This window comes from Lepidothrix coronata, unplaced genomic scaffold (genome assembly GCF_001604755.1).
Source record: "Lepidothrix coronata isolate B3197 unplaced genomic scaffold, Lepidothrix_coronata-1.0 Scaffold205, whole genome shotgun sequence".
In the NCBI taxonomy this organism is placed as follows: Eukaryota; Metazoa; Chordata; class Aves; order Passeriformes; family Pipridae; genus Lepidothrix; species Lepidothrix coronata.
In genome coordinates, this window is record NW_016690385.1 from 1,506,044 (window position 1) to 1,519,096 (window position 13,053).

The following is a 13,053-nucleotide window of genomic DNA, read 5'->3' on the forward strand; positions in this document are numbered from 1 at the left end:
GAGGGACCATGGGGAGTGAGGGATTGAGGGACCATGGGGAGTGAGGGATTGAGGGACCATGGGGAGTGAGGGATTGAGGGACCATGGGGAGTGAGGAACTGAGGGACATGGGGAGTGAGGGGTTAAGGGGATGTGGTGAGTGGTGAGTGAGGGACTGAGGGGATATGGGAGTGAGGGACTGAGGGACATGGCGAGTGAGGGATTGAGGGACCATGGGGAGTGAGGGATTGAGGGGATGTGGTGAGGGACTGAGGGACATGGGAGTGAGGGATTGAGGGACCATAGGGAGTGAGGGATTGAGGGGATGTGGTCAGTGAGGGACTGAGGGACGTGGGAATGAGGGACTGAGGGGACATGGGGAGTGAGGGACTGAGTGGATATGAGGAGTGAGGGACTGAGGGACATGGGGAGTGCGCGGTTGGGCTGAGGGGCCCTCTCTGCCCGCCGGTGCCTTCACCCAGCGAGGGGGTCGCGGTGGGGCCCGACCCTGGGCAGGAGCGCTGGGAAGGGGGAGCGCGGTGGGCCCGGGGTCCCTCCCTCCCTGCCAGTGCCCAGAGCGGACCCGGGCTGTGACTGACGCCCTCTGTTTGTGTGTTCCAGGCGCGGAACGCAGAGAAGGCCATGTGAGTGTGAGAGCATGACTCGACTCGTGTGTGACCTCCTGTGAGCCTGCGGCTGCACCTGCTTTCACACCTCTGTGCCCGCTGGCCGTGGCTGTACCTGGTTTCAGACAGAGCCACGCTGGCCCCATGGGACTTGTTCAGCCTGTTTTAAAGCACCACGAGTTTATTGATGCTTTTGGGTACTTAATTGCACACGTGCTGCTCCAGTGGCAGTGGGGAGAGGAGGGCGTGTGCCTGGTGCTGTGGAGCCCTCCTAGCTGTGCTGGGTGGTTTTGTGCAGGACAGACACTGCAGCAAGGGCTGGGAGATAAGTACACTGGAATATGTTCCAAGGGCCCCTTTTGCTTTTGGGCATTTCCAGTTTTTGAAACAGAGATGCCAAGCCAGATAGGAATCTGGCAGCATTCCTTTAAGGATAATTCCTGCTTGGGAGTGGCTTGGGCTAAACCAGTGGTTTTTAACAAATTTATTTTTGTATTGGCTTTCCTGAGGAGTTTTTGAAAAGGGTTCGAGGCCACACATCTAAAACATCTGGATTAGAGGCTCTTTGGTATATTTGTCTCCTGATTGTTCTTTTTCCTAAAATACTTCCTGAGGTTGTAACAGTAACTCAGTGAGGGGCTGCAGAGTCCACAGCTGTCTGATACCTCAGGATACTGTTAGTGATCCCATCCAGTACCTCTGCATTGGACTGGAATGAAAAGTTCCCAGGTTTTTAATTCTGGAAATGGTTCTTAACAGCAGATAAAGTGGCTGGCTTATGTGCAGGGTGTAGGTGTGCTGGTACTGGATGTACTCAGCTGTTCTGTGCTTTTTAACGTAATTAGTAAATGTCTAATAAATAAAACTGTTGGAAAATGGGGTTCTGTAGTCTCTGCTCAGCTTTCAGAGATTGGGAATATTTTAGTTATGCTAATGGACTTGATTACTAACTGCTGCTTTCCTTAATGGAGCTTTTTCCCATTGAGATTTTTATTTGCTTTTTGATGTATCCTCTGCTAAGATCAACTAAACTTAATGCTTCTGTTTCTAACTTGTTTATGTCCTTTCGCTGCAAATGTCCAATATCATGGCATATGTTGAACAGAAAGAGTAATTAGGTGCTTACCATGATATATGTTTATCTAAGACATGAACCACTGATGGTTTCTACTGTTGAGAAGTCACAAGTTGGAAGAGCCAGAGGTGGTCAGTGAATCTGTTCAAACCTTTGTTTTCTATGGTCTGTAATTAAGTCCATCATAAACATTCAGAGCAAGACTTGTTCCTGTTGGAATGTGGATTTGTAGAAGTAAATTTGCTTCCTTTCTTCCCTTTAGGACGGCCTTGGCAAGGTTTCGGCAAGCCCAGCTCGAGGAAGGAAAAGTGAAGGTAGGATGGAAAAGCTCTGAAGGTTTGTTTGTTCTGTTCAGAGAGGAATGCAGGCCTTGGACAGAGCTGTGTTGGGTTATGAGCCAGGCCCAGGTGTCCTGCAGGAGCCTGGCATCAGTCAGATGGAAAATGTTGTCCCATGAGACACAATGTTGGCATGTTGTTAACCCAGCACGTGACAACTGTGCTGCTGTTCATGATGGGCTTCACTGTCATGTGGATTTTTTTTATTACTGTCAGATTGATCAAAAAATGGACTTTGTAATTTAAAAAATACCCACCACTCTAACAAAAGAAATAGCATCTCACAGAACCTCGTTCCCAACTCTCTCTGGATTTTCCTGAGCACTTTTCACCAAATCAAAACTCAAAGTGCAAGAATATTTATGTAAAGATCAGAGTGTTCTCAGTTAGCTTTTTGGAGAGGTTTATAAGTGAGCAATATGAAACAGGAAAGTGAAAAATGACAGTTTGGAGAAACTGTCATGATAAAGATTCCATGAACAACGGAGATGAAGATGGAATAGAGTTTCTCATAGGTTATGTGAAGAAAGGCTGTTTACATAGATAAAAGGTAGAGGTGTGGAAGTGCTGTGAGGAAAGGGACAAAATAACTGCACACACAGGGTCCTAGAGGTAAGATGAACTATTGGAATACAAAACAAAATCGTCTTGGAAAAAATTAGATTACTTAGGTAGTAGCAATTGAGAAGGACAGGCTTAAACTTAACCTGTTCTTGGAAGACAGTGGATTTTATTTAGCTGTTAGTGTGCTGAAAATGGTGAAACTGTTTAAAATGGAATGTTCTTTGTGTTGGAGAGGATTGTGGGGTGTTTTGCATAGAGTGTATTTTAGTAGCTTTTTATATTCTTGATAGTTTAATTTGTCAGGGCTGTAAACCATTATTGTTTTCCATTTACTGAAAATCAGTGGGAGCAGAAGGCCCAGGAGCTTGGTAGTGTAATTTGGGATAAGTTTGTGTGAAGTGCTGTGGATATGTGGATTCTTGGTTAACCTTGATGGTGTGTCTGTGTGTCAAACAGGAACGGAGACCTTTCCTTGCATCCGAGTGTAATGAGCTGCCCAAAGCTGAGAAATGGAGGCGACAGGTAATAGCACCCTGGGGACTTTTCTAATTCTCTGGGAGGTGGAAGTTGAGCACTCCTATTTCAGCGGCCTGCTTGCAATTTTTTTCATTTTTCCTCAGTGCACTGACAGTTAATCACAGAACTGTTTAGATGGGAAGGTCATACAGTTCACCATGTTGTTCAGAGTGGTCAAGTTGACCCAGGACCGTGTCCAACTGAGGTCCAATGTGATTTAAATATCTTCAAGGATTTTATATTCCACAGCTTTTTGGGGCCACTGTTCCAGTGTTTGATTACCTTCTTAATTACTTCCCTCCCACCACCCCTCTGTGAATTTAATCAGAATTTCCACAGTTTCAACTTGTGTTTTGTTGCTACTTGTCTTATTGTCATGCACCTCTCAAACAATCTGGCTCTGTCTTCTCCACTGAAGATAGGTTTTCTTCAGAGATTAATTTCTGTGTTCTTATTTGAGTAGATCATTGGGGAGATTTCTAAGAAAGTGGCACAGATTCAGAATGGTAAGATTTTTCTAATAATGTTTTATCTTTTTGAATCTCCAGTCCTAAGCCATTTCAGTAAAAATCTCATGTGAACTATGTTGTTTCCATTGCATAAATTCTGAAATTACTTTGGTGCTTCTAGTGAGCTGCCTAATGTACTGTCTTTTTTCTCTCTAACAGCTGGATTGGGTGAATTCAGAATTCGGGACCTGAATGATGAAATAAACAAACTTCTGAGGGAGAAAGGACACTGGGAATACAGAATAAAGGAGCTGGGAGGCCCTGATTATGCTGTGAGTGTAGAATGTGTTGTACTGCCTGGTTGTTCTGCTTACAACTGAAGTGACTACTGGTAAAAATCTGTGCAACATTTAGTTAACCATGTGTGCCTTGGCCAGTGTTTGTTAGAGAGGATCTTTATTCAGCCCCTGAAAATGCTTGGTTGCTGTTAGAAGAAAATTTTAAACTCTGTTTGTTTTCCAGCGGATTGGACCGAAAATGTTAGATCATGAAGGGAAAGAAGTTCCAGGGAACAGGGGCTACAAATATTTTGGAGCTGCAAAGGATTTACCAGGAGTCAGAGAGCTTTTTGAAAAGGAGCGTAAGTAAAGAGCAACTCTTCCCAGACATGACTGTAAATTGTACCGTATCTTGAGTCAAATGTGGTTGTAGCTTGTGGGGAGTGCTGGTAACAGCATTTCTGGGCCATGTCTTAGGTCAGATAAATGAAACTCTGAGCACAAGTAATTAAATGGTGTTTCTTTGGGCAAAGCACACCTTTGGCTGTTTGCAATTAAAGGAATCTAGAAAAGAGTAAACTGATTTCTTCTGGGAGTTCCAAATGATAAGAACTGAGGTCCTATAGAATCTTTCCAGCATAACAGACTAACTTCATCAGGAAGTTCTAAATAGCACTTGGAGCTCAGAGGTTAAAGAAAAAGAAGAAAAGGGGGAAGCTGGGTTGAACACAAGTTTAGGAGCAGGAATCAGCTTTCATAACAGGAAAAACTAGATGTGAGGGATAAATCTATTGATTTGTCAGAGAATGAGTGGGAATTGCTTGGGCCTGAAAGTGAGGCAGCTACTGAACCAGCTCCTTCTTCCTTGCAAAGAGGAATTATGGGAAGTACTCCATGACCTGGGGGAAGCACTGGGTCGTGTACTGGAACTGGTTTGTGTGGGACAGAGTCCAACGCAGTGCGCCCAAGCTGGCAGCAGTTGGGTGCTGTGAGGTGTGATGGGAACTGGGAATGCACAGTGATGGGATGGAGCTGGGTGAGTGACAGGGTGTTCCTGCAGCCCTCCCACCCCCACGGAAAACTCGGGCTGAGCTCATGAAGGACATCGATGCTGAGTACTACGGCTACAGGGACGAGGACGACGGCATTCTGGAGCCTCTGGAACAGGAGCATGAAAAGAAAGGTATGTGGGATTCTTCAGCCCAAGGAGGGAGATAGTGGATCCTGAAGTGAAGGTGCCTTTTTTTTTCCCTGTGAGTGTTGTCTTATCTGTGGCTGTCTGTCACATAGGTATCCAGATCACTGTGTAAGGCATTTCAGGTTGGAGGTGTGTGCTTTAGAATTGACTTTCATCTTTACTACTGTTAATGATTTAATATTGTCAGCAGGTCATTCACTACTGAAGGAAAATTTCCTTTTTTCCCTACCTTTTTCATGCTTAAGACTGTAAAAAAGAGTAGGTTGCAGCAATGAGATCTGTGGGACTCCAGCAGTTATCTCCCTCCCTTGTAAAAACGACCCGTGCCATCTGTTTCCTGTCTCACCTCATTATTTATTTATCCATAAACATAGCTGTTTGGTTTTTTGGGAGATTAGAGAGGCCTTCTGGAAACCCTGAAGTCTGGGTGGCTTGTGTTAATTTATCCATGTCATCTATCTTCGACCTTCAACACATTTGTGAATATTTTCTCCTTTTAAATCTATTTTTTCAGTAAATACTGTTTATCCATGTGCGTGCTCACATAGTTTTCTAGTGTTGTTTCTTCTGACCTCCCTGCTAAAGACATCAGGATTATGAGTCTTAATTCCTCAAGCTCTTCAGCACTCTGAGCCATTTTCTGTTATTTGTGTAGCTCAAGCAAGAGACCACACAGCACCTTTAAGAGCTTAGCTGTTTCCTAAATGGTTCTCTTAGTGCTGCTGGTGAGCACTGCCTGATCCTCAGTTATCCCTTCTCCATGTGTGAGACATTCCCAGTATTGTGTGTTCCAGTGGTGCCTTGTCAGGTTACAGGGCAGGGAGGAGGAGGGGGCTAAAGGAAATGTTTAACTAACCAGTGTTGTGGAGCCCTGACCCGAGGGAAGGGGAGCTGCTTCAGGCAGTGATAGTGTGGGAAGGGAAGTGGTGTGGGACAGGGCTCCCAGCAACCTCCCCCCAGGGATCAGCTTGCACATCCTCTGGCTGCAGGCTGGAGAGAGACCTGGGCTGCCTTCACGGGGTAACAAGGAAACTGTCACCTTGGGTGATTGTGCTGCTTGAACTAACAAGGCTGGAGGTGCTGACAGAGCCAGTGGTGTGCTAATGGACAACTAGTGCACAAGAGCTGGGGTCCCTCAGGGTCAGTGGGTGTCTGGGCTCTTGTGGTTTTTACCTTGGTAAGTGAAGTTAAGTTTTTGCGAAACAAAGTATTGAAAAAACTTCTTAATTTGAGGTGCCTTTTCTGTTAGGGAACCACAAACAAACACAGCCACGGGTTAAATCTGCCTCTCTGAGCGAGAGCACTTTACTGTATGATCTGTGAGAGCTTGGGGGAATGCCTGCTGACTTCTAGGCATTCCTACTGCCTCACTGGATTAATCTTGTACCTCTCTAGGAGTTTAAGCACTGCCCATGTCACTGATTAAGGTTTTTAAAACTTTTTTTGGCTCTTACTAGCACTCTGATGGAGTAGAGGTGCAGCAGCCTGACAGCTTCCACCTAGCAGTGAGGTACAGAATTGGGATAGTGTTGCAATGTAAGAGAAACACACTCTGAGAAAAAAGTGTGAGTGTCACTGTAAGGAGCATAATCATGTTTAATTAACAACATGGTGATCAGCATCTCTAGAGCTGCTGACACACTTCAGAGCTGTCAGAGCCACTGAGCCTGACCATGTGACCCTGTTACTCAGTTCAGAAAGTAGGTTGGTATTTATCCATGACATTTAGAGTCCAAAATGTACCCAAACTGAGGCATTAGCAAGTGCCACACTTTGACAGTGCCATCGTGGGTTTTGCTCAGACTACACTGCTGTGTTTTATTAGATGGTACATTGAGGTTCTACAGTAAATGTGTGTTATTGATGTAGAGGATTTAGGCAAGAAGTTTAAGTCCACTGGAAAAGCTTTGGAAATCAGACCATGCTACTTTGACTGGCTCTCAGATACACTTACCATTTTCCTTTGCTAACCAGTTATAGCAGAAGCAGTGGAAAAATGGAAAATGGAGAGGGAAGCACGACTTGCAAGAGGTGAGGAGGAGGAGGAAGAAAATATCTATGCTGTCAATGATGATGAGGTAGGTGATGGCTAAGATGAAGTGACATTTCATTATCTTCTCTGCTGCCTTCTTGGATGTGGTGTTACTGTGCTGAGAACCTGTGTACTGTGCCCTGCCCTTCTCTGCACCTGACCAACTGCACCACTGGCCCTGCTTAGTAGCAATCAGTAGCAGTGACTACACTTGGCCCAAGTTTAGAGAGCACTGAAGGCTGGCACCTAGGGAAGACCTTTCACTCAAGTGAGAACCAGCTGCTGAGCCCTTGCTGTGATTTAACTGGCACTGCCTGGAATTCTGTGTTTGTCAAGGTGGTGTTTGTGGTCAGCTGTGCTTGTAGGTACAACCTGCATCGGTATCCTGTCCCCAAAGCTACTTGTGCTGGTAATGTCCTGCTGCCACTGCTTAGCAAAACCAAGGGTTGCAGGGCCTTGTTCACACTTGAATCCTGACACAGCAAGGCTTTGCTTATGCTGCTGTCACTGCTGGGACACGGCTCCTGTTTCTTTATTCTCCCTGCAAGACCTGTCAAAGGGATACTGGAAACAAGTTCTCATTTGTAGTCTGTACCTAAGTGGGTTTGATACAAGAATGAAAAGGAGATAGTCCATAATGTGAATCTGGTGGCTCCTCCAGTCCCCTGTTTTATTTGTATTGTCTCCTGATTCGTGAGACCAGCTCTCAGGTGTGAGACAAAGCAGTTCAGAGCTGCACAGGGAAATGGTACCTATATTTTTAAAGCACTTGCTTTCTTCTTGCTTAGCTGGCTCGTCTCTTGTTTATACCTTTGCTGTGGTATAAACCACATACCTTCCATATCCAGAGATATGGAAGAGGAGTAAATAGAGCTTTACATCCAGCAGAGCAAAGGCCATATGAACAATGGAAGCAGTAATTTTGAAAATGTCAGGGAGCAGGGTCTGGATGTGATCCTTGTCATATTCCTTTGGTGTTCAGTTCTCTTCACCTAATTGCTGTGTATGCAGTGTTGATCATGCTCTATCTTGGTTCCTTCTGGCAAAGCAAGTAAAAAAGGGCTATAGAAAATAAACTTGATGTGGCTTAATTTTTTCACTTTTTAGTCTGATGAGGAAGGTGGCAAGGAAAGAGAAGGAGAAGAAGGCCAACAGAAATTCATTGCACATGTTCCAGTGCCAACTCAGCAGGAGGTAAGACATAACAAAATTAGGTTGCAGAGGTGCACGCTGGCTTTTGCAAGGCAGATCTTCACTTATGTCACATCATCAGTAAAAGTGCCCTAAATTGGTTATTTCTGTGACTTGACTCTGCAGCTGTTTATTTCTCTTGCAAATACTGTGGTTGTGTTGTGGTACCATTGCTATAACACTTTTCACCTGAGAATTTCCAAAACCTTCATAAATATTCCATAAATTGGAAAGTGTTGTGGTGCTATGATCAATAACCAGGATTGTCTACTATATCTGCACTGTACCTTTCTGCTGATGGTGTGCTTTTTTAAATTTAATGGGATGATTTCTGAATTGCAGGGTTTGTTCTCATAAATTTTCTAAAATTATTTTGGTGGCATGACCTTGAATTGACTGTTATATTTTGAAACTGCTCTAGGGTGTTTATTACCTTCACAGTGACAGGTTGTTTGAAGCACAACCCAGGCAAAAAGGTTCTGGAGTTACGCAGCTGTTTCTCTTTCTTAGTGGCAAATCACTCCATACCTTATGCCTACAGGATTGTGCCTTCTAGATTCTGAATTACTAAAAATCAAGGTTCAGAACACTTATTTTGAGAGATGCTGTGTGCGATCTGGACAAATATAAAATCATTACTGAGACTAAAACAAGTTGTGCGGGTTGTTATTAGTAGATCTTTGAAGTATGTGCTTCTTAAAGGATCAGGTATCACTGGCACTTCCAGGCAAAATGCAGGGCAGAGGTTCCTGGCCGTGGCTGATGTGAAGGGCACTCACTAAATGTTAGTTCAGAGATGTGGACTCCTGTGGCATAGACCCATGAGTTCTGCATTTCCTAAAGCTGTATCTGAGGGAATCATTTGGAACAGATCAAAATGAAATGGCAGCTAACACTGATTAACAAGGGTACGAGCATAGATCAGAAACAGGCATCTGTTTTACTGCTTCTTTTGACTTCGAGGAGCTTCATCTGAGTATTAAAAAGGGTACTCCTGACTCATCATAATTCCACTACTTTTACACTAGTACACAGTCCTTTCCCAGGCTGTTTTCCTTCCTCCTGTCCGTAGCTGAGCATCCTGGGTTTCAGCATCTCACTTAAGCTAAATGCCATCCTGTTTTTCTCTTTGCAGATTGAGGAAGCTCTTGTGCGCAGGAAGAAGATGGAGCTCCTGCAGAAGTATGCCAGTGAGACCCTCCTGGCACAGAGCGAGGAGGCGAAGACACTGCTGGGACTGTAACACCAGCATGGCCTGGTTTGGGAGTAATCCACCCAAAAGCAGCAGGTTCCTATGTTCGGTAGCAATGGCTTTTAGCTCTGAAAGTCCTTTGGATGTCAAGAGTAAACTGATGGAATTACAGTGTGTTCTGCAAAGGAAACCCATCATTTTGGTTTATCCAGTAGAATGACTGGCACTCCAGTGGTGACAAAGATCAGACCTTGTCTCTGCATCTACAGCTGTCATCAGTCCCTTCAGTTTGTAAAAGGGTCTGTGCAGTGGTGCCTCTTACAGATAGAACCACACACCCACTGACCTCTGAAATCCCGAGGGGAAGCTGATGGCGTTCCTGCCACCCTCTCTGCTCTATCCTGACTGTAAGTGTACACATCCTTCTCATGCTGGTTTTTGATGAGCTGAATCCAGAATTAACTCAGTTACACCTGCTTAGTTTACCAGAAAAGCCTAGAACCTGTTTAGAGGTACTTGGATGACAGATCTTATGAGTAACTTTGAAGTAGATTTGGTTCTTTGTGTAACACATACAGTGTCTAAAATCTGCTGCCCTTTTTGTGGTTTGTAACTGCGCCTGGATGGATTGCTTAAATGCTGGATATTTCGGCAGCTGTTGTAAAAAACTTTGTGATACCTTGCTCAAATATTTTTAGTAAAACTTATTTACAGCCTGATGTCTTGTTTCATTCTAGCTCAGAGGGTTGTAGTGATTCCCTAATCGTAGCCAAAGAATGGGATCATAAACAGCCATCCCTGTAGGGATTTGAAGCTCTGCATCCCCTACTGCTCTTGGCTTGTGTATCCTGTGATGAGAGGCAAGTTACAGCAGAGCCTGTTTAGAGTCTTCTGGGTGACTGTTGTACAGATCTGAATGAATGACATTTTAAATTGGACATCTGCAGCCATAGAGTATTTCTGTCTAAGGAATAGAGTATTTAATAGTCAAGTAACCATGTCTGGGACTGTTTAACTTATTTCCAGTGCTCTTAGTCTTAATCTATTACTATCTCTTGTGAATAATCTACTCCAGAACAATCAAAGCTCTAAATTATAGAGAGAGCTTTGTCTTACTTGATGTAAGTGATCGAACAAAAAAGCCTTGAAAATGTGGAAAGTGTAGCCACCAAATTAAAAACTTAGAATAAATCAAAAGCTCAGTTATTAGTAGAGGCAGACAACTAACATCACAAACATGTTCTTCTCTCTTCCTGTTAGCAGCGCAGCTCTCTCTGCTTTGTAAGAAAGCAGCAAATGAGTGTGTTTATGACACAATAATTTGCGTGTTCTGGGTTCCAAGCATCTCCAAAGTGCTGCTTTTTGAGTGTTTTCTGTTCTTGGGTTTCAAGAAGTGATGTGCTATTTACATGTTCTCTGTATTGCTGTAAAAGACAACACTGTTTCTCAGAGTTCCTTCCCCAAAACCCTGGCCATTGAGAATCGAAAAATAGGCTCTTTTCCTGTTGGATGTGCTGGTTAAGAGTGGAGTCCTTTGCCTGTGGAAAATCTCAGTCTGTGAAGGGTAAAGGCTTTGAGGGCTGGAGATGACAAAAACAGGTTTAAGGGAGAAAAAACCCAGCTAGTTTGTACAGCCTGATACAGTCTAGTACAGTTTGATAATACCAGTGGTAGTGTCACTATATGAATCTCTAAGATGGAAGACAGAAAACAGAGGGGTAAAGGCAAATCAGGGACAGAGTGATGATGAAAGCAGGCATAAAAAAGGAATAAATTGAAAGAATGAGAGCAAATCAACAGGACCGTAATTGCATTCATATTCAAAGGAGTAGCTTCCAGCCCTGAGCATTAGCCAACATCATGATGTAAAAGGAAAGTTTTTAAGGCAGGGCTGATCTCTGCCAACCAACACAGAACTGGAATAAATGCACAAAAATGTGGCATGGAACTGTTCAAGGCAAACTGCTGCCTGGCCCTCTCTACTAAATGCTCTCTGTAACTCAATGCAAAGGGTTTTTAAGCTGAATGCTCATTTTGACTGTGCCTGAGCCAACAAATTGCAGAGGAATTCTTTGCCACAGTGGCCTGTAGCGAAAAGGCTATGTCCTGCCTGCTGTGTGGGCTGTGGAATCACTGGTGCAGTCAGGGTGGGGAGGCTGCTGTGGCCACAGCCAGGAACTGATCCCTTGTGTCCTGCAGGATGGAACAGTGTGCAGGCTCTGTGTTAACTCTGAGCGTGCAGCAGTACTTGGATGCCTTGTGTTGTCAGGCTTACAGCTTGTACCATCTCTGCCATGCCCCAGCCCTAAGCATTCCCAGGTTGTAAAATAAATACTTTACACATGCTTACACGTAGCTCTTGTCCTCTGATCTGCCTCAGAGCTCTGCACTGTGTGTGAGCCTGGCTTGAGCTCTGAGGGGACAGCCTCCCTAACTGTGCTGTCTGAGCATCGATTCTGGCTTGCTTTTGCCTTTTAGAGATGCATTTGGTTGTTTCATTTAGTGCCAGCCACGGAAGTGGAGCAGTTTAAAGGCCACCTTCTGTACTCTGTGTCTGGGTGAGCGCAGTGCTGGAGGATCAGTTTCTGCCTGCAGTCAGAGTGGGGGTGAGGAGTATTTGTTGGCAGCATAAGGAAATAAGTGGATTTACCTAATCTGCATTAGAAGATGAGCAAGATAAACGAGACAGCTTTGTGGAGTATCCATTAACTAATGACATTTTGTGCTGCTTGTCTCAAGTCCAGTTGCTTGGGCATGCCTTTGCAGTGCAGAGCTGAGATACTGTGGTGGTTGTGCTTGATGGACTTTTTCCCAAAAAGCACTGATTCCTGAAGTATCACAGAATGGGTCAGGTTGGGAGGGACCAAATTGGCTCATCTGGTCCCACTTTCCTGCTCCAGCAGGGCCACCCCAGAACACGTGGCACAGCATTGCATCCAGCTGGAGTATCTCCAGTGAGGAGACTCTACACCCTCTTTAGACGATCTGTTCAGTGCTCGGTCACCGCAAGGGAAGAAACTCTTCCTCAGGTTCAGGTGGAACTTCCTAGGCATCAGTCTCTGCCCATTGCATGTCCCAGTGGTTGGCACCCCCGAGCAGAGCCTGGTCCATCCTCTTGGAATCCCTCCTTTAGATATTTATACAGGTTGACAAGGTCCCCTCTCGGTTTCTTCTGCAGGCTTAACAGGCTGAGCTCCCTTGGCCTTTCCTTGAGAGATGCTCCAGTCCCTTAATCGTTGTTGGCCTATGCTGGACAGGCAGAGCCAGAGAGAATGTTTCTTCTGGTTTGTTATTAAATTAAAAGACAGTTGTTTCCTTGCTAGAAATGTTGCGCTGCTCTTCGCCTCGCTGCTAACGTGGCACCACCCCCGGTGCGGCCGAGGGGCTGCCCCGCGGCTGCGGGGGTGGGAGCGGCGGCCGCCCGGGGCTCGCGGGGCGCGGTGCCGCTGTCCCGGGCCCGCAGGACCCAGGGCTCGCGGTGCTGCCGGCCGGGGCTGTGCCGTGACGGTGTGTGACCGCTGTGAGCTCGGGGCCGGGGCTGTGCCGTGACGGTGTGTGACCGCTGTGAGCTCAGGTCCGGGGCTGTGCCGTGCCGGTGTGTGACCGCTGTGGGCT

At 45.4% G+C, this 13,053-nt stretch overlaps 1 protein-coding gene across 1 annotated transcript in view; it reads left to right on the top strand.

Annotated features, from left to right (window-relative positions):
- The window catches only part of ISY1 (ISY1 splicing factor homolog), a 10,513-nt gene extending 356 nt beyond the window's left edge, over positions 1–10,157 (top strand). Inside the window, exons 2-11 of the mRNA XM_017832796.1 lie at positions 601–623; positions 1,943–1,994; positions 3,039–3,104; positions 3,562–3,604; positions 3,767–3,879; positions 4,070–4,187; positions 4,886–5,008; positions 6,998–7,101; positions 8,163–8,249; positions 9,382–10,157. Of these exons, the coding sequence (XP_017688285.1) occupies positions 601–623; positions 1,943–1,994; positions 3,039–3,104; positions 3,562–3,604; positions 3,767–3,879; positions 4,070–4,187; positions 4,886–5,008; positions 6,998–7,101; positions 8,163–8,249; positions 9,382–9,489 (837 nt within the window). The 3' untranslated portion in view covers positions 9,490–10,157. The remainder of the gene's footprint in view (positions 1–600; positions 624–1,942; positions 1,995–3,038; positions 3,105–3,561; positions 3,605–3,766; positions 3,880–4,069; positions 4,188–4,885; positions 5,009–6,997; positions 7,102–8,162; positions 8,250–9,381) is intronic.
- Positions 10,158–13,053: the final 2,896 nt, after the last annotated feature.